Source organism: Chionomys nivalis, chromosome 13 (assembly GCF_950005125.1).
Source record: "Chionomys nivalis chromosome 13, mChiNiv1.1, whole genome shotgun sequence".
NCBI classification, from domain to species: Eukaryota; Metazoa; Chordata; class Mammalia; order Rodentia; family Cricetidae; genus Chionomys; species Chionomys nivalis.
The window spans coordinates 25,423,078-25,445,553 of record NC_080098.1 but is presented as its reverse complement, the minus strand read 5'-3'; the positions used below and the strand labels follow the sequence as shown (position 1 = coordinate 25,445,553).

Genomic DNA, 22,476 nt, shown 5'->3' with positions numbered 1-22,476 from the left:
TGGGTGGGTGGGACACATGGAGAATCCTCAGTACCTTTTACACAATTTCACCATGAACCTACAACTGCTCTGAAAAAAAAATGTCTTTAAAAATAATCCCTTGAGGGTGTTGGGCAGTGGTGGTACATGCCTTTAATCCCAACACTCAGGAGGCAGAGGCAGGTGGATCTTTGTGAGTTTGAGGCCAGCCTGGTCTACAGAGTCAGTCCCAGGATAGCCAGAACTGTTACACAGAAATCCTGTCTCAAAAGATAGATAGATAGATAGATAGATAGATAGATAGATAGATAGATAGATAGATAGATAGATAGATAGATAGATGATAAATCACTTAAAGGAACAGTGAGATGATTCAACAGATAAAGGTGCTTGTGGCCAAACTTACCAACATGAGTTTGATTCTGGGGTCCTACATGATGGGAAGAGAGAACCAACTCCCACTAGTTTTCTCTGGTTTTCACATAGGCCCTGTGGCACATGTGTGCATACACACATACACAAATAAATGTAATTTTTATTTAATTACACATAAAACACATAAATGTAATTTTTGAAATATTCCCTTGAGACTACATAGCTAGACAAAACATTAAGGTTCCTGAAGCCTGTTAGTTCTGTTTGCCTCTTGCCTTCGAAGCCCTTCCCTGTGCCCAGGTCTTGACTAAATATCAGAAAGGTGAGTGGAGGTTTGGGGCATGACTTTACCCTTGTGTATACTGATGTTATTCAATCTATCTTCTGAATGCAGAAGCCTGGCTCCTACCGCTGCCATCAAGAGGAAAATCACAAAAACAATCTTGGAGATGTCTCTAGACCATCATATTGTGACTCCACTGACCGCCATGGTGATTGAGAATGACGCTGGGGATGAACGCATGCTGGCTGACTCCCCACCGCAGGACCATTCCTGCTGCTCAGGTCAGTGCTTCGAGACCTCACGGGGCAACAGTACAGAGCGGCCTTCTTGTCTTGTGTTGAAGCCCCAAAGCCTCTGATCCATCATTTTGCTCCCAGCTTGTGTCCATAAGTGCTCAAGCTTATTCCTTCAGTTTGGTTTGACACTTTATGGACATCTGAAATCCCAGCATTCCCAAGGCCAAAGCAGGAGGTTTGGATATACTAGGCCACTCTATCTGCCTAGTGAATTCATTACTAGCCTAGGCTACATAACAAGACTCTGTCTCCAAATAAAGGAGGGATTTAAGAGATGACTCGGTAGTTAAGAGCACTTGCCGCATTCCAAAAGTATCAAGGTTTGATTCCCACGCATTGGCTCACAACCATCTGCATCTCCAGCTCCTGGGGGTCTAATACCTTCTGGATTATGGGGGCACAAGACATGCACACAGACAGGCATATATGTAGGCAAACACTCATACACAAAAAGCATAAAACATAAATAAAAACTTTTTTTAAAAGCAAAACATAAGTCTTTAATGATTTATCATTTGACAATATACTTCTCTAATCATTCTTTAAGATTTTTTTTTATTTATTTATTTATTTATTTATTTTTTGGTTTTTCGAGACAGGGTTTCTCTGTGGTTTTGGAGCCTGTCCTGGAACTAGCTCTTGTAGACCAGGCTGGTCTCGAACTCACAGAGATCCGCCTGCCTCTGCCTCCCAAGTGCTGGGATTAAAGGCATGCGCCACCACCGCCCAGCTTAAAATTTATTTTTATTGTGTCTGTATAAGAGCATCCTATGTGTGTGCTGGTGTCCATGCTGGCCAGGGGAGGCAATCAGATCCCCTGGACCTGGAGTTACAAGCAGTTGTGAGCTGCCAGTTTGGATGCTGGGAACCACAAACTCAGATTTTCTCCAAGAGCAGCAAGCATGCTCATCCGTTGAGCCATCTCTCCAAACCCCCTTTCTCTAATATTAATTGAAAGCAAAGAATAGACAAACATTTTGCTTAAGAAAGAGAGCATTACTTAGTCACTGGAGTCATTCTTTCTTAGCGCTACACTATTTTAGCTGGGGCTTTGACTCCTGGGGACTTTTAGCAGGGAAGCAGAGGAACTGCATGTATTAGTTAGGAAAACAGGCTAGGGAAATGGCCGAGTTGCTAAAAGGATTGTCTTACAAGCATAAGGACCTGATTCGATACCCAACACCCACCTAAAAATCAGGGGGCGATGGCATGCACTTGCAATTCCAGCACCCAGGAGTAGAGACAAGGGAATTCTTGGAGTTTAGTGGTCAGCCAGCTCTGCCTAAATCATTCCCAGGTCCCAGTGAGAGACTCTGTCTCAAAGCACACGATAGAGAGCTCCTAAGAAATGACACTCGAGGTTACCCCTGACCTCCCCTCAAATGTGCACCCACATGTATATATACATACACACACACCCCTCTATCTCACACACATACACACCTCTATCATATACATACACACCCCTCTATCACACACACACCCCTCTATCACACTCACACCCCTCTATCACATACACACCTCTATCATACACACACACCTACCCACCCCTCTATCACACACACACACACACACACACACACACACATACACACACACTTCTTTAAAAGGAATATATATGGAAACTGGTTCCTAGACACAGCCTTGAAAGTCACCCTTGTGATCTATGTCCTATGGGAGTCTTCAAAAATGCCCAAGGCTAAGAGGACCTCTGATTGAATCAGTAAGATTCCCGCCTTAGTCTTGTCGATGCTTCGTCTCCCACTGTCCCGAGAGTGACAGCCATATGCTACAATAATCCTCCAAATTTTTAATTTTGTTCCAGTGGGTTTAATGGTGTCTAGCCAAGGATAACCTTGAACTCGTTCCCTTGCCCTCACTTCCTGAGTGCTAGGGCTGTAGGCAGGTGTCACTATGCCCAGCAAGGCAGTTCCTTCTCCTTTTTATAGCACACCCATTTATAGTCCTAGATACCGGAAGAACATGATCACAGGCTCCTGCAGTGGGATGCCATAGGGAGTAAGAGGAGGGAGGTATCTGAAGAAGATGGGGGTTGTGGGATGAAGCTCAGCAGTAAGGGGCTTACTTTGCATGATCATGACCCTGTGTTTGGTACCTGGCACTGCAGTTTTTAAAGAAAGTAGATAAAATTTTAGCTGAGACCTTTGGTTGGGGGAAGAGGATGAAAAAACCAAATTCTTTAAACTGAGTGAAATTCCTACGGAAGAGTATCATAGGAATTAATGGACGTGGGTTCTTCTACACAGGTGCATTGTATTATGGCACCAAGGTTGCCTCAGGTTCCATCCCCTCGTGGGCCAGTCCGTCCCCGACACCAGTGATGGCCATGCTTGCGGTAGGAGCGAAGCCACTTGAGTCCACCCCACCTCCACATGTGAATCGAGGTAAAAGCATTTCTCCCATCTCAGCCCATCAGAATCCTATGTAAATTTCCATATGTTAATAGACTCACTGTGTCTTGAGAAACTAGGTGACTTCTGCAGGCATTGCTGCCTTCCATGGAGAGACAACAGCTCCATGTATTAGCTTACTGCAGCTGCTGTAACAAATAGCTGAGACCGGAGTTCCTCCAGTGTCTCTTATTAGGGCACTCACTCTCTGACTCATGAAAACCTAATGAGCTCCCAAAGGCTCCATGCCCAGATACTATCATGTTTTGAGGTGTAGGCCTCAGGATATGGATTTGCATGGGGACAAATCCGTACCCAGCACTGTTTCCAACTGTATGAAGTGAACCCTCTGACATCAAAGAGACATTCTTCTCATGGAAATGCATTGGTGGAGCATGGTTTCACATGTGATGAGCAGCCTTGATTGGTTAATCGTTTGCTAGTTGCTCAGTAAGTGGATGTTATCATTGAATAGGAACTATCAGTGTTTATATTTTTTATGCAAATGTATCATTGTCCTTGGCATAACAGCATGTGGGAGGCACAAATAGCAAATGTAATCATCTGGAAGTCAATAACGTGCATTTGTTGGAGAGGTTGGGCACTGGGGCTCCTTTGTGCTGTCCTCAACCTTTTGACCCATTCCCTCTCAGCATCTGAGATAAAGGCGCCACCTGGAGAACGTAGGCGTCAGTGCATCTCCTCGTCGCCCCAGTTACCAGAACCTGCGGTCTTTGATTCCGCAGGCATTCAGTTCATTACAGCTTTGCAACGGATAAAGTTTACTCACATGCTGACTGAATATGGGGAGATCGGGGATAAAGCTCTCAAAGCCACATCCCCTAGGGCTTGAGGATATTTATAGGGCAAAGAAACAGTGATTAATGTGTGTGAAAAGATGATCGGAGGGGGAGGAACCTGTGGTTTACAAAGACACAGTTAAATTCCAGAGGCCTTTGTGAAATGCACATTCAGAAAAGAGAGGTGTCGGCATCATCTGAGGGTGGAGTGACATCATTCAGTCACCCATCAGCACCTCTGCTTGTCCCAGAGAAGAGTCAGCAACTTCACCAAGCAAGTTCTTCGAGGCTCTGAGAAGGAACTAGGCACCACTACCACCATGATCCAAACACAGCCAATTGCTGCCCACAGCAAAGCTAGGAGACAAACAGTGGATCGCTCAGGTGTGTCACCTCTGTGGTCAGTGCTTGTCAACGTTGACAGAAAGCAACGGCAGCTGAGGGATTGCCCAGGCTCCCCCCACCCCTCCGGTTCTGGGGTTCCCTGACATTGTCACTTTCACTTACTTTCTGGCAGCCCCTGGAGCTTGTACGCACTTCACGTCCTTCTGTCTCTTAGAGAATGGACTTCGGGCTTTCTAAGAGTGCTTCTGGCCCCCTCCATGAGGGAAGAAAGGTTTCACCAGCCAGCATAAGGGTTGTTAGAGAAAGAAGTGGAAGACCGTTCCTGTTGCTAATACAAGTGCAGATCTCTAGCGTCTCTTGAATAGATTCACACTTTTAAAAAAATCTTCAGATGGGTCAGTGAGGTGGCTCAGAGGATAAAGGCACTTGCTAACAAGCCTAATATCCCGAGTTCAATCCTGGAACCCACTTGGTAGGAGAGAAGAGACTAGCACAACTTATCCTCTGAACTCCACATGCCTGCTCCACATAGACACAGGCCCATATGTATATACACACACACAGTAAATAAATAAATATAAAATTTTTAAAAAGGAAAGAAGCTTCAGAACTGATGTTTTAAGACTGTGAAGCCAGCACAGTGGCATGGGCTGGCAAGGCTAACTGATGTAGAAATATCATAGGTGTAAGGCTAACATGAGCGATCCAGGGAAACCCTGTCTCATAGAACAGTAAATTAAAATTAAAACAAAATAAAATGATAAAAAAAAACCATTAACTCCAGACTGGGTGGGTGACACCTCTCATCTCAGCGCTCAAGGTGAAAGCAGAACCTTGAGTATGAAGTGAACATGGACTATATAACAATACCCCATCTCCCAGAAGAATGGTTGAGGGCGTCACTCAGTGAAAGGGCACACACCTTGTGTGTGCAAAGCCCTAGTTTTCATATCACAGTGCAGTGGTTGCAGGGAAAGGGAAGGGAGAAGGGAGGGAGGGAGAAAGAGAGAGACTCTGATTGTTTATCTACACACACCAAGCATCTTTTTGTGATAAGGAAACAGCAAGGACTTGGGGTGAACATGTTAAGTAACTTTGTCTCACTTCCTGTGCTTTATCTCTGAAAGTATTATTTGAGGCCCCAAATGATTTGGTGTTTCTGTTTTGCTGATAACGCTCCTTATAGCCACACTCCTAAGTAGGGTCCCTGTGTGGAAGATTGGTGAACAGGGCTTATACAGTGAATGGTCCCAAGAGCAGGACATACTATGACGTCCAGCATGTGAGCTATGCACACTGTCACTTTGCAGACTAAAGCATTTTGCAACAAAAAGGACAAGACAGCCTATTTTAAAATGATCTTTTTAGTAAGACCACACAGCTTCTTCCACCTTCTAGTCTGCTGTTTGATCCAATAACAAGACTGGCCTTGAATCAGACCATCCTGGGGTCCAACTCTTCCCATGTGACCATGGGCCATATACTGAAACTTCTCTGGTCTCAGTTATCCTACCTGGAATATTGGATAATGGCTATAGAGTAGTTATAAGGTAAGATTCTCACATGTAGATATTCAACAAAATCCAGCTAGTATTTGACCCATAAAGTTTAGGATTTCAAGAATGTATGAAGTCGCCATGGAGATCTTCAACCTATTTCCAACCCTACTGAAAGATAAAGCTACACTGACTAGCTTAAATTTGCCTAGAAACATATCAATTCAATATAGTAGGACTGATTAGATATTGTTTACCAATCTGATAGGATTTCAGTAAAGTGGGATGGCAGAAATAACCACTGTCTTCCATAAAACAATTTTATTCAAGCAAACAGTTCTAGTGCTGTGAAGGAACACCATGAACACATGAACTCTTCTAAAGGAAAGCATTTGATTGAGAACTCATTTACAGTTTCAGAGGTTTAGTCTATTATCATCATGACAGGGAGCACGGTCACACAGGCAGACATGGTGCTGGAGAAGTAGCTGAGAATTCTACAACTGGATCCACAGGCAGGAGAGAGAGAGAGAGAGAGAGAGAGAGAGAGAGAGAGAGAGAGAGAGAGAGAGAGAGAGAGAGAGAGAGAGGAGAGAGATATCTGGGCTTTTAAAACCTCAAAGGCCAGCATCAGTGACACCTCCTCCAAAAAGACCACCCCTACTCCAACAACGCTACACTTCCTAATCCTTCCCAAGGAGTGCAACTCCCTGGTGACTAAGCATTCAAATATATGAATCTGGGTGCGGGGCCTTCTTAGTCAAACATCACAAGCACTGTATTTATATGGAAAGAAAAGGTGACCATTATTTCTTTTCAAAGCAGCCATTGTTTCACACTTTAACAATGCCTCTAGTGCCCAGCTGACATAAATCACCGAACCAAATAGCTATTACCACTTGACCTGAACTATGTGGTTTGAAGGATGAAAGGAAGTAACAGGAGTTAATGCAAATGCATGCCTGTAACCCTGCATTCTGGAGGGTAAGAAGATCATAGATTCAAGGACAGCCTGGGCTACAAAGCTACATCTTTTCTTAAAAAAAAAAAGAAGAAAGAAACAAATAATCTCCCATTTTATAATTTTGTTTACATTTTCCTTGTGTATTTTCTAGTGGAAAATGACCCTCACTTCATCATTTACCTGCCCAAAAGCCAAAAGAATATTTGTTTCAATATTGACTCAGAACCTGGAAAAATCCTTAGCCTGGTGTCTGATCCAGAATCAGGTAACATAAAAGCAAATTGTATTTGAATTAACTATTTGCATCATGGCTATGCTTCCTTCTGACCACCTAGTATTCCTTTCTTTTTCAGCTCATTAGGTATTTTACAGTTTTAAAAGTTTTATGATTAGTGAGAAATCAAATTATATATCAAACATTTCAATTATAGCTTAAAATGCATATTTGAGCATGAGCTAGCTGATGTTATTTTGATTTATTTTATAATAAAAAATTAACTGCCAAATAAGAGTCTATAAAGAAAAATACTGTATTATGAAAAAATTATTTCTTGTTAAATTTTGTAAATACAAACTGTGGGGCTAACATATGGAGCCCAAGAGAGAAAGCATCTTTTCACTTACAGGGATTTTAGTCAATGGTCAGCTTATCGGTGCCAAGAAGGCAGAGAATGGAAAACTAAAAACTTACTTTGGAAAACTGGGATTTTACTTCCAAAAAGAAGACATGAAAATAGAAATCAGCACAGAGACCATCACCCTGAACAATGGTTCTTTCACATCTCGCTTGTCCTGGTCAGATACAGTTCGACTTGGGAATCAGAGGCAAGTAGTGTTTCATCTTGATTCCCATCTGCCCTTAAAACATGGCTGCAGAAATAAGTCCATGCTCAACGTCAGCAAAGAACATACAGTCATCATTGTAAATACATGGAAGTCGAGGTTCGGGGAAGTTGTTCTCATCCACTTCACTATCCCTGGTACCAGAAATTGTTTCCAAAGTCTTACTGACAAGCCACAGTACATGGCATACGTACGTGTGTGTTGCGTCAGTAAGCAGATCCGTCCATGGAAATCTGTAGGTGACTACATCGGAAAGTATGCTCCAAGCAGTATGACTGCATTTTATGCAAGAGTGTCTTCCCTGCCCACTGACTGCTATAGATATGCAATATCCCATAGCATGGACATGGTGACGCTCTCAATGGAGAGTCTGTATTAGGCCCGAGAATGACTTGCTTTAAAATGTCTGCTCTGGGGATGGTAAGATGACTCAGTGTGTAAAGACATTTGCTGCTGAGATTGATTACCTGAGTTCAATCTTAGGACCCACATAGTGGATGGAGAGAACAAACCCTTGCAGGTTGTCCTCTTCTGACATGCACTAGTGAACAAACAGCATGCATGTACACATGGGCACAGACACACAGATAACACCCAGTAAATAGACAAAATAACTTAACATTTAATACAACGTCTGTTCTGGAACTGTCTAGAAACTAGTTCTGTGTTGACTTTTACCTAGGTTACTTATCTCTGTGAAGAAAGAAAAGTCTGTGACCCTCACCCTGAATAAGGAGATGTTCTTTTCTGTCCTGTTGCATCATGTGTGGAAGAAGCATCCAGTCAATGTGGACTTTCTGGGGATCTACATTCCCCCCACAAACAAGTTTTCACCCAGCGTGCATGGACTCTTAGGTAAGCATTTCAACCATGGACATGCAGGCACTGACTTTGACAACTATATTATAAGCTGGGAAGGTGGTGGTAGGTAGGTAAAGGTGGTGGTAGGTAGGTAAAGGTGGTAGGTAGTTAAGTAGGTAGGTAGGTAAAGGTGGTGGTCGGTAGGTAGGTAAAGGTGGTGGTAGGTAGGTAAAAGTGGTGGTGGGTAGGTAAAGGTGGTAGGTAGGTAGGTAAAGGTGGTGGTAGGTAGGTAAAGGTGGTGGTGGGTAGGTAAAGGTGGTGGTGGGTAGGTAAAGGTGGTGGTGGGTAGGTAAAAGTGGTGGTAGGTAGGTAAAGGTGGTGGTAGGTAAGTAGATAAAGGTGGTGGTAGGTAGGTAAAGGTGGTGGTAGGTAGGTAAAGGTGGTGGTAGGTAGGTAGATAAAGGTGGTGGTAGGTAGGTAAAAGTGGTGGTGGGTAGGTAAAGGTGGTAGGTAGGTAGGTAAAGGTGGTGGTAGATAGGTAAAGGTGGTGGTGGGTAGGTAAAGGTGGTGGTGGGTAGGTAAAGGTGGTGGTGGGTAGGTAAAAGTGGTGGTAGGTAGGTAAAGGTGGTGGTAGGTAAGTAGATAAAGGTGGTGGTAGGTAGGTAAAGGTGGTGGTAGGTAGGTAAAGGTGGTGGTAGGTAGGTAGATAAAGGTGGTGGTGGGTAGGTAAATAGGTAGGTAGGAAGGAAGGAGAATGCAATGCAGGCAGTGACTTTGACAATTACAATTAGATGTTGGGAAGGTGGTGGTAGGTAAAGGTGGTAGTGGGTAGATGGTGGCACATGCCTTTAATCCCAGCACTTGGGAGGCAGAGGTAGGCAGATCTCTGTAAGTTTGAGGCAGGCCTGGTCTACAGAGTGAGTTCCAGGACTGCCAGGGACACGCAGAGAAACCCTGTCTGGGGGAGGGGGGGCGGTTGGGAAGGTGGCTGGTGGCTGGTATGGCTACAAGAACAGAGGGCCCAACACAGCAGGGTGACCAGGGAATGCAATAGCCAAGGCCAGATGCCTAGTGACACCAATGTGGCAAGACAGTGACAAAACAGGGTACAAATTGTGCAAAGACTTTTTTTCCGTGACTGCAGAGAGATGACTTAGATTAGGTCTGTGACATGCAGGTAGTTTAAGGGTTCAGATAAGTATGTGGCATTCAAGCCACCCTATTCCTGTCATCTGAGCTACACTCTCCAATGCCTACCCTGTCTGCTGCCATCAGATCAGCACCCCACCGACGGTCCAGTAGACCAGCTTCAAGTATAAAGGGATTCCAGGGGGAGAACCAAAATGTCACTTGAACCCAATGGCAGGCCTAGGAGTCCATGTGAATTAACGTCTGTGCTTTGCGTCACTAGGGCAGTTCATGAATGAGCCGAGCATACACATCTTCAATGAGAGGCCAGGAAAAGATCCGGGAAAACCAGAGGCGAGCATGGAAGTGAAAGGACATAAGCTGACTGTCACCAGGTAGGCCTTGGATGCAGAAGACACATGAGACCCTGTCAAGCGCCACAAGTCACTGACAACAGACACACACACAATGTTAGCCAAAGGACGGTTCAGATAGCCCAGATTAAATGCAAGTAATGAGCACACGTATGTGCACAACACCATGAAATGCCGAAATGAATTAATCTAGCGCTCCCTTCCGCATGTTAGAGCCCTACAGTCAGAAACTGAGTAATTGAAAATGCTGAAAAAGGTCATAAAATATTCAGGAAGCACAGTGCTAGAGAAGGCATGCATATTTTATGTAAGGGCTTCTTGAAGACAGACAGACTGAGTGTATTTTGGGAGAGTTTTTCTAACATGGCTCACAACCATATGCTTCATATTGAAGTGGGAATTTAGCATTCCGAGCATAAATTATAAATCTTTGAATTTTCCTCCTCTCTTTCTTGTTCAGTTATCTCCCTCATGCTTAATTTAATATCTTTTTAAAGCATTTTCATCTTTTTGATATTTTATAGTTTGTTTTCCTTATTAGACATAACAGAAATGCTATTATCTTCCACATAATTAAAATGTAACTTTACAGTGAAAATTAAATCACAAAATTATATATGACATATTACACCACAATATAGACACATGAACTAAGTGGTGGATTCTGAGTACACCACCAAACAGTATTGGCTGAGTTACTAGACATCAGCACGCATGGAGAAATGGTGCGGCCACTCAGCAATTGTCTTACATCATAGGCAGACCTGAGCCTTTCACTACCTCCTGTGCCACAGACAATGAGCAAATGAAACTGTAAGGGCCCCGCTCCATTCTTTGAAGGCTCATTGACGGCAATGCGCCGTATGTACTTTTTATTTAAATACTAGCTTCTTTATCCTCCATGGGGAAGACTTGAATTTGCTCATAAGTAGCTGGCATCACCCTTAATGAAAACACCCATAAACTGAGGAGGTGCCTCGGATTCATCAGAGAGATTAGCTACAGCACTGAGTTGTATTTAGCCTTTCCCTTCTTCACTGTTCATTTGCTACTGTTACCCTGGTGGAAGCACCCCTGTAGGCCAGCTCCTAGGAGGGTTGTCTTAATCGTCTGAGGACACACTGATTACTCTGTTCTTGCACCAACCCCAGACAGACACCTCTTTTAACTTGGGGGAGGGAGGAGGCAGGAAAGGAGTGAGGGTGGGTATAGAGTAGAAAGGGACAAAGGACAGAGGAAAGAGCTGCCTCGTTTCCGGCTGTGCCTTGTTCCTGTGCTGTCTTTTCCCTAAGCATACACGCCATTTTCCTTTCAGAGGCTTACAGAAGGACTACAGGACGGATATAGTGTTTGGAACGGATGTGCCCTGCTGGTTTGTGCACAACAGTGGGAAAGGTTTCATCGACGGGCACTACAAAGATTACTTAGTACCTCAGCTCTATAGCTTTCTCAAGCGGCCTTAATGGTTTAGGGTTTTGGAAGTTGTATGTGTATGTTTTCTCCCTTGACACTTTTTGTAGCTATGCCTCGGCTCCAGCAATTCAATACAAACCCAGATGTTATAATGGTCTAAAAGACCTGCTAACCTACCTGAAGAAAATAAACATTTGCAAACACGTCTGGTGTAGGAGGTCCTTCTGTCTATGTGTTGCTTTCATTGGTTAATAAAGAACTATTTTGGGCCTATGGCAGGAAGAACAGAACTAGGCGGGGAAAGCTAGGTTGTGTGTTGGGAGGAAGAAGAGCAGAGTCAGAGAGACACCAAGGAGTTTGTTTCAGATGATGCATGTTCATTGAGATGACACCTAGAAAGTGGTTGGAGAGTCAAACTGCCACGGAGGCCAACTCCAGGAGTTGGTGTTTACTGGGAAAACCCATCTACTTGCTGTTAAATGTCACCTCAGCACTGAGATTAAGCACACACTTGCTGTTATTACACAGAAGGCTCAGTTGGGAAACTTTGGGTGAATACTGACAATAAACAGGGGATACTCCTCCTTCACAGCTGCGAATGACAGAGACTGACACTCAACTCCTGTGTTGCAGGAAGAGTACTGCCAAAACTGGACATTTACGTGCAAAATTTGGGGTAACAATTCTATAGAACTCGTCTAAGGAATCAGCCTCATACATGTAACTCAGGCGACCAAACTTTGAAAGTGGATGTTTCAACACTCTTCACCTATAAAATTAACTTTCATCAGTAGCTGTCAAATGTAATCCCTCTTGAGACAAGAAATATGTTGACTTGTTTTCTATTTTAAATGAATAGTCAACCTTAGATTTCAAGTAAGGCCAAGCACTTAGTGGGAAGAGCTGGAAAAGGACAGTTTTCCTCCTAAGTAAGTCTGTTCATTCTTTGGAAGATGCCATAAACAACTTACAACTTGATACTTAGTTATATACAGGATGAACAACCGAGATCTCAGCCAACTAGCACCAACCTGCTCCTTGTGAGATATATTAGCTATCTTTTGGTCTCATGTGGTCCAAATATCAATCACACAGTTACCATTAAACCAATTAAATGTGAATTTCATCTTAAATAAATGGGAAAAGTTAATAGAGAAAAACAAATCTCAGTTGAGATTATACCTGAGTTACGAGGGTTTTTTTTTTCCAAAATTTTAAAGACTGTTTTAAAGTGACTATAAACTAAGTCAGTTTTCTTTAAGACAAAAACTGGAAATGCGAAGGGTTGGAGAGTTGGCCCAGCAGTGAAGAGCATTTCTGCTTTTGCAGAGGGGTCCAAGTTCAGTTCCCAATACCCATGTGTCAGCTCACAATCATCTGTAACTCCAGGTCCAAGAGATCAGATGCCCTCTTCTGACCTGTGCAGAGTCCTGAACATAGATGGTAAACATACAACCACTTACATGCACACAACATGAACAAATAGTTTTTTCAAACTCTAGAGAAAAAAATCCTAAATGAATAGAATTAAGCAGTCTTATTAAATGTACATGTGTGTGTGTGTGTGTGTGTGTGTGTGTGTGTATTTAACTGTAACCTGATTGCCTGGTTCTCAAGCATGAACTTTGTAAATGACAACATCATGACCCAATGGTCACAGAAAATAAAAGAACATTATGTTCTTACAACCTATGGGCCACCTGTTAGGCACCCTTAGATCTAATGAATGTTCCAAGACATTTTCTTTCTCCAATAAGACCCAGAGAAACCAAGGGTAGGGCACAATAGCAACTGAAAAATTTATTTTATGTGTATGGTGCTTAGCAGGCACGGCCATCTGCAGAGCATACCATGCAGTACTCACGAAGGCCATAAGAGGGCACAGGATCCAGGACTGGGGTTATGGATGGTTGTGAGCCATTATGTGGATGCTGGAAAGTGAAAGTGGGTTCTCCGCAAGAAAAGTTGGTACTCTTAGCAGCTGGGACACCTCAATAGATTCTAAAAGGATTTTTTAATAAAGTGACATCTTTCACTGATCTTATTTTAGCAAAAAATAAGTGACTCCAATGATTCATCAGAATGAAGGTCAAGCTTGCCTGATTAGAAACACACAGACACTAATGTGGTATAAGAATTGGTTTTTCCTGCCGGGAGGTGGTGGCGCATGCCTTTAATCCCAGCACTCGGGAGGCAGAGGCAGGCGGATCTCTGTGAGTTCGAGACCAGCCTGGTCTACAAGAGCTAGTTCCAGGACAGGCTCCAAAACCACAGAGAAACCCTGTCTCGAAAACCCCCCCACCCAAAAAAAGAGAATTGGCTTTTCCCAAATTGTTTCACATGAAACTTTACTAAAGTATTCTTTAATGATGGTTAAATAAAAAAAAACCATCAAGGGAGTATTATGAAAGAAAAAGGAACAAAGATAAAGACAGTTTTGGCATTTAAAAAAACATTAGATTTCATTATAAATTTACCCAAACAACTATCCAGTAGTAAATAGAACCATTCTTTATACGAAATGAATTCCCTAACACAGTAGAGTTACATAGTACCTTGACTAACACCAATTTGATGTTTTACAATTTCAATGTATTGTTAACAAATTTTCAAGCTCAAGCAAGTTTAGATATGTCCTCATACTGAATACCTTCAACTCTGCGTCCTTTCAGAGGTCCAGTTTCAATGACTATCGTGGCTGAAAAAGTCTTTTCATTGATGGATTCTAGAGTGCCTTCATTTCCTCTGTAGCCACCATTTAAAACTAGAATTCTCTTCCCTGGTGCAGGAATGACAGTCTCTAAATGAGTCTGGTCCAGTTTCAGCCTGTCTCCAGAGTCAATCATCTTCACCACAGCTGTGTATCTGTCAATCACTTCCTTAACGACACCCTTTTTCTTGTGATATTTCTCTCCAAGTTTCTTGGTTATGATTTTTACAATGATGCCAGGCTGTAGCCAGGAGTCTGTTCGCGCATTTCTTTTCTTTTCCTCTTCAATCTCCATGATTTCATCCAGTGCAGACTTCTTTTTCTTCTTTGCAGACTGAGCTGAGCTCTGGGATGGTTCTTTTCGTTTCACTGATGTTGCACTCCCAAGGGTCTTCAGTGCACTTGGTCCCAAAGAGCTTGACTTGGATGATGTTGCTCCCGCTGAGCTACCCGCTCCTTTATTCAGATTGAATGTAACTTTTTCTTCATCATTTTCTCGGCTTAATTCTGTAAAAACAGGCGTCTCCTGCTCTTTCCCCTCCAGACCTCTTCTCACCTGTTCCTCAATGAATTTGGCAGTTTTTTCTTCATCGTCAAGATCTTGCTTCTTCTTTTTTTCCAATTCCAGTTGCCGGCGAATAGTTTCTGGGTCTCTGTCTATGTACTGAATATACCAGCCTTTTGGTGTCTCATCCACTTTACATAAGCCTTGGGGGAAAAAAAAGAAAAACAAGAAGCCCAGCGTGACTTTGTATATGTCCAAAGTAAACTGCAAGCATACTGTGTTCCAACTCTGCACATTTACTCATTCAGTAACTATAACCAAGTACCCTCAAACACAAAGCTCCGAAACACAGGGAGTTTTCACTTCCATGCGTACACAGCTACAGTGAGGTAACAGCTACACAAGAGATGCCCAAGGAAGAACTTTAGGAACAACTGTCCAACTACACCAGAGTTCTTACTGTCTAACGAATACAGAAGGATCTGTTAACTTAGAATAAAGTAACACTACAAATAAGCAAAATATTGACACCAAGTTTCTCCTGTCTTCCTAATTTTTCATCATCATATGAAGATTAGAGATGGGAGAAAAAAAAGCAACTTGAACAATCACCTCGAGATAGAACATGAAACATTTCCTAAAGAGGATTATAAAGCTGAGTGCTGGTCTTCATGCTACAAACCCAACACTTGGGAGGCTGAAGCAGAAGGACAGCCATGAGTACAGGCCAACTTGGGGCACATACTGAGCTCTAGAGTAGACTGGAGTACAGGACAAGCCTCTGTCTCAACACATAAATGATGGGATTGGGGGGGGGGTGAATACGGAAGAGAAGGAAAAGAAAGAACGGAAAAGGCTAATAACTTTTTAAATAATTTTTATTACTTTATTTGTACATGTGTGGCACACAAGTGTATGTGGTATAGATGTGTATGTATGTGTGGTGCACAGGTACGTATGTGTGTGGAAATACATGTGGAGGTCTGAAACTTTCAGGAGTTGGTTCTCTCCTCCCATGTGTGTCCTAAGGATCAATCTCAGGTCATTGGACTGCTAATAAGAAACTAAATACAAATATTATGGATTGGAGATGAGCTCATGTGTTGAGAGCTTAGTCTCCGTCATTGTGAAGTGACTGGATCTGGAGGCTCGGACCTCATTGGCGAATTAACCCATTCACAAACTTTATTCTGATAGCATTACTGAGAAGTGGTAGAGACTAACAGGTATGGCTGGCAAGGGGGAGGGGCCACTGGGCCACTCTGGAAGGGCACATCTCACCCTAGCCCTCTTACCCTCCTCTGCCTCATCATGTGCTCCTGGCATGAAGCTCTCCCTCACCTCAGGCCCAGAAGCACAGGAGTCAAGTGGTCATGAAGCGAATTCTCACCAACTGCTAGTCAATACCAATTTTCTTAGGTATTTTATCCCAGTGATGGAAAGTGCCTACTATAGAATGCTTCAGTGCACTGTCAAAAGAAGTCCTCAAGCTGGCCACTGCGCATCCAAAACCTGTAACCCCACCCCTGGGAAGCAGAGGCAAGAGAGTCATAATTTCCATTGCTGGACTATGTAAGTCCCAGCTTCAAAAAATAAGAGACAAAAGTGGCATATAACGAAGTAACTATGGAATAGTAGGTTCCCCTCCTGTTTTCCTAATTGCCCTAGAGATCTTATTTTTCATAAAATCAGGCAGAAACCGACAATGACTTCTCTCACAGAAATAAAGCCATGGAAGACCAGTTTACTGCTCTCCTCTTACCCTCTCTGCCCAGCCACTTGGTAAAGTCGGTCAGCGTTTCCCACTGAGTGGCATTCATATGAATGTGCTCTCGGTGGCTGATGTATTCATTGTAGACAATGTTGTTGTGGACTCTCTTAGTGCCTGAAAACAAAATGTGACACTGTTGAGCCTGAAAAAACCCCACACAATTATGAAATTGTTATTTATAAAATATTTAAGATATTTACCAAAGCGTCTCCTCAGAAGTTCCAGAAAGTCATTTCGGAATTCTCTAGAGAAGAAAGAAATGAAAACATTAAGGTACTTGCTACCAACATAAAATGCCATCTTCTTGAAGTTTAAGCAATCATAAACTTTAGTGACCAGATGTCACATCAACCATCTATATTACCATGTGCCAATGTGCCATAAACCTTTAACGTGACCATAGAAAGAACTGCAAAGATTAGTCTGGAGTTGAAATGCTTGGCCTTAGTAGAGCAGTCATGGTAAAAGCTAGTACATGTCTTTAGGTTCATCATAGGGTCTTTGTTCTAATAACTACTGACTATTGTGGTATAATAATACCACTCTGTCCAGGACGTCACATCTTAACCTTCAAGCAGTTCTAATAAAGTCAACTAAAAAAGAAATTTAACAAAATAACATAAACAAATTTGAGGGCATTGTCAGAGGGGATTTTAATATGGACAGTGAAATATGATTCAAAGGCCAAAAGGGAAGCCCATTCCTTCTTAACAGATTTTGAGTTTAAGACTAACCTTGGCCACACAGTGAGATCTTAAATTAACAGGGGTGGGACACACACACACACACACACACACACACACACACACACACAAAGACCCATGTATGCGCACTTGAGTGTAGGTACACAGAATCTGTGTACATATGGAGGCCAGAGGTCAACTGAGTATCTTTCTTGATTGCTCTCCACTTTATTTATTGAGGCAGGGACTCTTGCTGAACCTAGTAATTTAGCAAGTCTAGTTAGTGGCTTGCCGCAGAAATCCACTGTCTCTGCCTCCTGAGCATGGGGATTATAGGCTTCTCATCATGCCTGTTTGGCTTTACTGTGGATGCTGCAAATTGCAACTCTGGTCCTCAAATGTGTACGGCAACCATTTTATCCTCTAGGTCCTCCCCCAGGTCCCTGTTTTACTTGAATACAGGGTAAATATATAAGTGTTTTAAATAGACTAATAAAAGTTTGTAACTTTTTTCAAATTTAACTTCAAATGTTAACACATATCACCCATAGAAACAAAAGCCCTTTGGAATCTTTAACATATGTATAAAGGGGTCCTCAGAAAATATCTAGTTTGGAAAAAAAAAAAGCCAGGCAGTGGTGACGCACGCCTTTCATCCCAGCACTTGGAAGTCAGAGGCAGGTGGATCTCTGCGAGTTCAAGGCCAGGCTGGTCTACAGAATGAGTTCCAGGACAGGCTCCAAAGCTACACAGACAAATACTGTCTAAAAAAGAAAAAAAAAAGGCTAGCATTGGTAATAATTAACAGAAAACCATTATTAGTACTAGACACACTTCTCAGTCCTTTAAAAATATTAATTCTCTCACTCTTCTTCCAGACCTACACACAGTCCAACAGCTGGGTCAGGGTGCCACTTCAGTGCCATCGTACCCATGAGAATACTAAAGCACAAAAAAACTCAAGAACCTCATCCCAAGGCATCATCCAAAACCCCTGCAGGGGGAAAGATGTGAGGCCAGGCAGTGCTGAATTGAAAGAAAAGGGAAGTTCTAAGATACACTATGGTAACAATGGCACTGATTAATTTCAGAAGACAAAGACTGAGTACAGTGAGACTCCAGCTATCACAACAAGTAAGAGACAATGGATCTCCAATATAAAACAGTAAGCACTTCTATTACACAGCCAACTTAGTAACATTTAAGAGGGAAGACTGTCTGAGTGACTTACTCTGAAAAGTAATCCATGAACTGCTGAGGATTTTCCGACGCCAGCAACAGCTGTCTTTGATGAGATTCAGACATACAGTGACACTTGAAGCCATTCTACGAGAAATGCAAAGGGCGTTAAACTCTCATCTCCAGATCACAGCGCTCCCATATAGTAGGTCATTAAGCCTCTAAATGCATCCTTTAATCACAAAATCTTTTTTTTTTTTTTTTTTTTTTGGTTTTTCGAGACAGGGTTTCTCTGTGGTTTTGGAGCCTGTCCTGGAACTAGCTCTGTAGACCAGGCTGGTCTTGAACTCACAGAGATCCGCCTGCCTCTGCGTTCCGAGTGCTGGGATTAAGGGCGTGCGCCACCATCACCCAGCGACAAATTCTTTTTTAAATTGTAAAATTATAGGTATTTTGTCTGCATGCATGCCTGTGTACCACTCCTGTGCCATGTCCAAGGGGGTCACACTACAGTGTTGGATCCACTGGAACCAAAGTACAGACGGCAGGGGTGCTAGAATAGAAACAGAACCTGGGTCCTCTGAAGAGTAACCAGAGCTCTTAACCACTGAGCCATTTCTCTAGTCCTGATAAATTTATACAAAATCAAATCGCTAGCTATAACCATGCTCTAGCTTGAGTGTGTGTATGTGTGGGGGAACCAGAGATGGGTAGCAGGTTTTCCTGTCGCTCTCCAGCTCATTCTTTTAAGATGGGGTCTCTCATTGAACTTGGAGCGCACAGTAAGCTCTCTTGCCTCTGCCTTCAGTAATTAGTTTTACACAGGTACTGGGGATCCAAATGCAGGTCTTCACACTTGTGTGGGAGAAGACTGTACTGACTGAGACTTCTCTGCAGCCTTGTGTCAAATTTTGCTTCCCCAGAGTTGAGTCTTGCAACCCTGTCAATTACAGGGCAGTCAAGGTCAAGAGCCTGGAAGTGGTGCTGTAAAACAGACATTTAAAATGTTACCAGACCCTGACTTCACTGTGGGGATTTAATCAACTCTTACCCAGCACCTGCTTCTTAGCAAGAGCCTGGGGGAACGCAATGGGGCAAAAAGGATCATATCTGAGTTTCCCCTACAAACACTCTTTTCTCTTGCTTTCTTCCTCTTTTGTTTATTATCTTATTACTTAAATTTTGTTAACTGTATTTTAGCTGTGCTTTTTAAGATTGTTAAGAAAAAAGCAAGTGGGAGCTAGAGATGGTTCAGTGGTTAAGAGAACAAGCTGCTCTTGCAGAGGACCTAAAGTTCAGCTCAGTTCCCAGCATCTACAGCAGGGTGCTCACAACTGCCTGTGACTCCAACCCAGGAGATACACGCCTCTTCTGACATAAATAAATAACTTAAAATCAACATATATGCTTTGGTATATTACTTCTATCTTTATTTGAACTTAAAATTTCAATAGTACATATAGTACTTACCAACTTTTTTTTTGGAGACCAGGTCTCATTGTATTAGTACACCCTGGCCTGAAACTTGTGACCTACCCATCTCTGCCTCTAGAGTGCTGGATTAGAGGTGTGCACCACCACACCTGCACCTACTTGATCACCCTCTGAAGTTATTCTGAAATCAAATTCTTATGAGAAGAGGATGAATGACTACTTTTGTTAAGTATCAGGGTGTTTGTTTTGTTTTGTAGGTTCTTTTGATTCTGGCTGCCTTCCTCCTTCAAAGGTGCTCAAGGGAAGGAAGATGCTGGCTCTTACACGTTCCCTTTTCTATTCCTACCCTGCAATGTGGGAGAACTGAGGAGGAAGAAGATAAGGACCATATCCCTTTGACCTTTCCTAATCCAGTCCTTTGGATTTCTAGAAGTTAATAACATTTTGTTTTCCTTTTTATTTATATTTTAATTTATGGAAAGCAATACTTATCTTTGTTACCAAATCTCTTTTGAAGTAAAATTGAAATAACCATTTCTTTCAGGTAGTGCACAAATTAGGGAAAATTATAGGTGGTCCATGGATAACTAAAAGGTTAAAATGACAGTAAGTATGAGAGTCTTGAAGCGACAGTGGTGGCGCACACCTTTAATCCTAGCACGGGGGAGGCAGAGGTGAATGGATCTCTGTGAACTTAAGGTCGGCCTGGTTTATAGAGAGAGTTCCAGGTCAGAAAGGGCTACACAGAGAAACCCTGTCTCAAAAAAATCAACAACAGCAAAAGAGATGGGGTTTTGAGATCTAGCCAGTGGCAGTGGGATTGAGCAGCATGGCATGAGTTATTAGGAAGGTGGTAAGGGCAGCAAGGTAGCTCAGTGGGTAAGGGTGCTCATGTCAAATGCTGACAACCTCATTTCAATCCCCAGGACCCTCGTGCTAGAAGGAAATTACCAACTACAGGTTGCCTTTTGACCCCCGTTGTGTGTGAGACTTGTATGCCCTTAACTGGCATCAGTAGGCATCTGTAGACATTTGGTGACACATGCTCATAAAAAAATAATATAAATCAGGGGGCGTGTAGTATGAATAAAACTCAGAGACAGAAATTGGGGTTCAACCTGAAAACCCGAAAAGCAAAGTCGCCGAGCCACTAGAGAAGTCTTATCTCTGCCAAGGCTCGTGACAGCAAACTAAGCAGACTGACCTCTCCTCTTTCATTGTCCCTGTTGCTGGGAGTAAAGGCGTCTGACTCCCGGAAACTGGGATTGAAGGAGAGCTGCCGCCACCCGGATCTGTTTCTGCATTGATCTTGTGTAGCCCAAGGTAGCCTTGAACTCACAGAGATCCATCTGCCTCTGCCTCCCAAATCCTGGAATTAAAGGTGTGTGTTGCCTCTAGAAGCTTTAGCTATGCCTCTGGACTTCAGGCAAGAGTTAATTATTAAAATACAAATAATATACCACTATAGGGGCATAGGGAAGTAGTTCAGTGGTAGAGCACTTGCCAGGCATGTGTAAGATTCTGGATTAACTTGTAGTACTGCTAACAAGCAAGGTTCCTGGTCCCCACCACCACTACCACCAGACTACTGAGCAAGTATTACTTTGAAGTGGGTTGGTCTATGTCTTTGACACCAGCTCTAGAGAAGCAGAGGCAGGTGGATCTTGTTTGAGGCCAGCAGGTCTATCTACATGGTGAGTTCCAGGCCAGTTAAAGTTACATACTGAGACACTGTCTCCAACATAAAGCAGAAATTAAATAGAGTGTATGGAATGATGTAAAGAAATTTTTATTAGGTTTGCTATATTGGTGGCATTTTGACATATATTGAAATGAAACGGGCGATTACCTTGTTATGTTGATCACATATTTACGTTTTCAAAGGTTAAGTATACTGACATTTATATAATTTACTATAACATATTTCAGAAGAAAGTAAACTCGGTAAACACTTAAGGGTAACTTCTAGGTGCTATGGAACGCAAGCCTGTACCTCCTGAAATCTATATACTGAATCTCTAACCCCTAATAGCAGTAACAAGTGGGAACTTTGGGACATAATGACATTTAAGTTATGGGGAGACTCAGTCTCAAAGGGGAAAAACAAAACAAAAACACAACCCAGTGACAACCTCAGAGCAGGCAGGTACAGTGATTACCTCCACTTTACCAGTAACAGGACACTTTATTTGCCCAAACCCGTATCTCTTTTAAGCAGTGCAGTCTGAGTTCCTAAATTTTACCAACCCCAGGGAAGTCGGAGCCTGGCAATCAGTAGGTGCCCGTCTGGGATCATTTCTGATGGAGCTGGAGCGTCGCGCGAAGGGCACTGAGGTTCACAGACCTCTGGCTAAGTAAGACTGCGCGGAAAAACGCTCCGAAGCGGGGCGCAGCGTCGGTTGGGTACCGGGGTCGCTGGCGGGACCCTCGGAGTCGCGGCCACTCTGAGCCACTTACCTCGTCACGGCACTGTTTCTGGCACATCTGGCAGTACCAGCGAAGCTTCTGGAGCCCCTTGGACTTGATTCTATTCGCGATGGCTTTGGGGCTCAGAAAATCCGACTTGCCCATGGTGACCCAGAGCACTACAACGCAGCCGGAAGCGGAACTGGATCGACGCGAGGAGAGGCGGGGCTAAAACTGACAGAAGGAAGTGGGTGGGGCTAGGGAACCCGAGGCTTCGGAG

The 22,476-nt window shown here is 43.1% G+C and overlaps 2 protein-coding genes across 3 annotated transcripts in view; one reads left to right on the top strand and one right to left on the bottom strand.

Moving 5' to 3' along the window:
- The window catches only part of Itih2 (inter-alpha-trypsin inhibitor heavy chain 2), a 39,114-nt gene extending 27,413 nt beyond the window's left edge, over positions 1–11,701 (top strand). Inside the window, exons 15-21 of the mRNA XM_057788023.1 lie at positions 749–918; positions 3,201–3,338; positions 7,101–7,214; positions 7,576–7,774; positions 8,475–8,647; positions 10,005–10,116; positions 11,411–11,701. Of these exons, the coding sequence (XP_057644006.1) occupies positions 749–918; positions 3,201–3,338; positions 7,101–7,214; positions 7,576–7,774; positions 8,475–8,647; positions 10,005–10,116; positions 11,411–11,558 (1,054 nt within the window). The 3' untranslated portion in view covers positions 11,559–11,701. The remainder of the gene's footprint in view (positions 1–748; positions 919–3,200; positions 3,339–7,100; positions 7,215–7,575; positions 7,775–8,474; positions 8,648–10,004; positions 10,117–11,410) is intronic.
- A 2,082-nt stretch (positions 11,702–13,783) lies between these two features.
- Kin (Kin17 DNA and RNA binding protein) lies at positions 13,784–22,468 on the bottom strand. 2 transcript variants are annotated; one of them, XM_057787742.1, is made up of 5 exons: positions 22,248–22,468; positions 18,409–18,503; positions 16,695–16,738; positions 16,486–16,608; positions 13,786–14,926 (listed from the first exon to the last, which is right to left on the bottom strand). In XM_057787742.1, the coding sequence occupies exons 1-5, from the start codon at positions 22,359–22,361 to the stop codon at positions 14,124–14,126; spliced, it is 1,179 nt and encodes a 392-aa protein (XP_057643725.1). In that variant the 5' UTR covers positions 22,362–22,468; the 3' UTR covers positions 13,786–14,123. The 2 variants fall into 2 exon arrangements, with proteins under 2 accessions (XP_057643726.1, XP_057643725.1); XM_057787743.1 differs by lacking the exons at positions 16,695–16,738; positions 22,248–22,468 and having other exon boundaries at positions 13,784–14,926; positions 18,409–18,502.
- Positions 22,469–22,476: the final 8 nt, after the last annotated feature.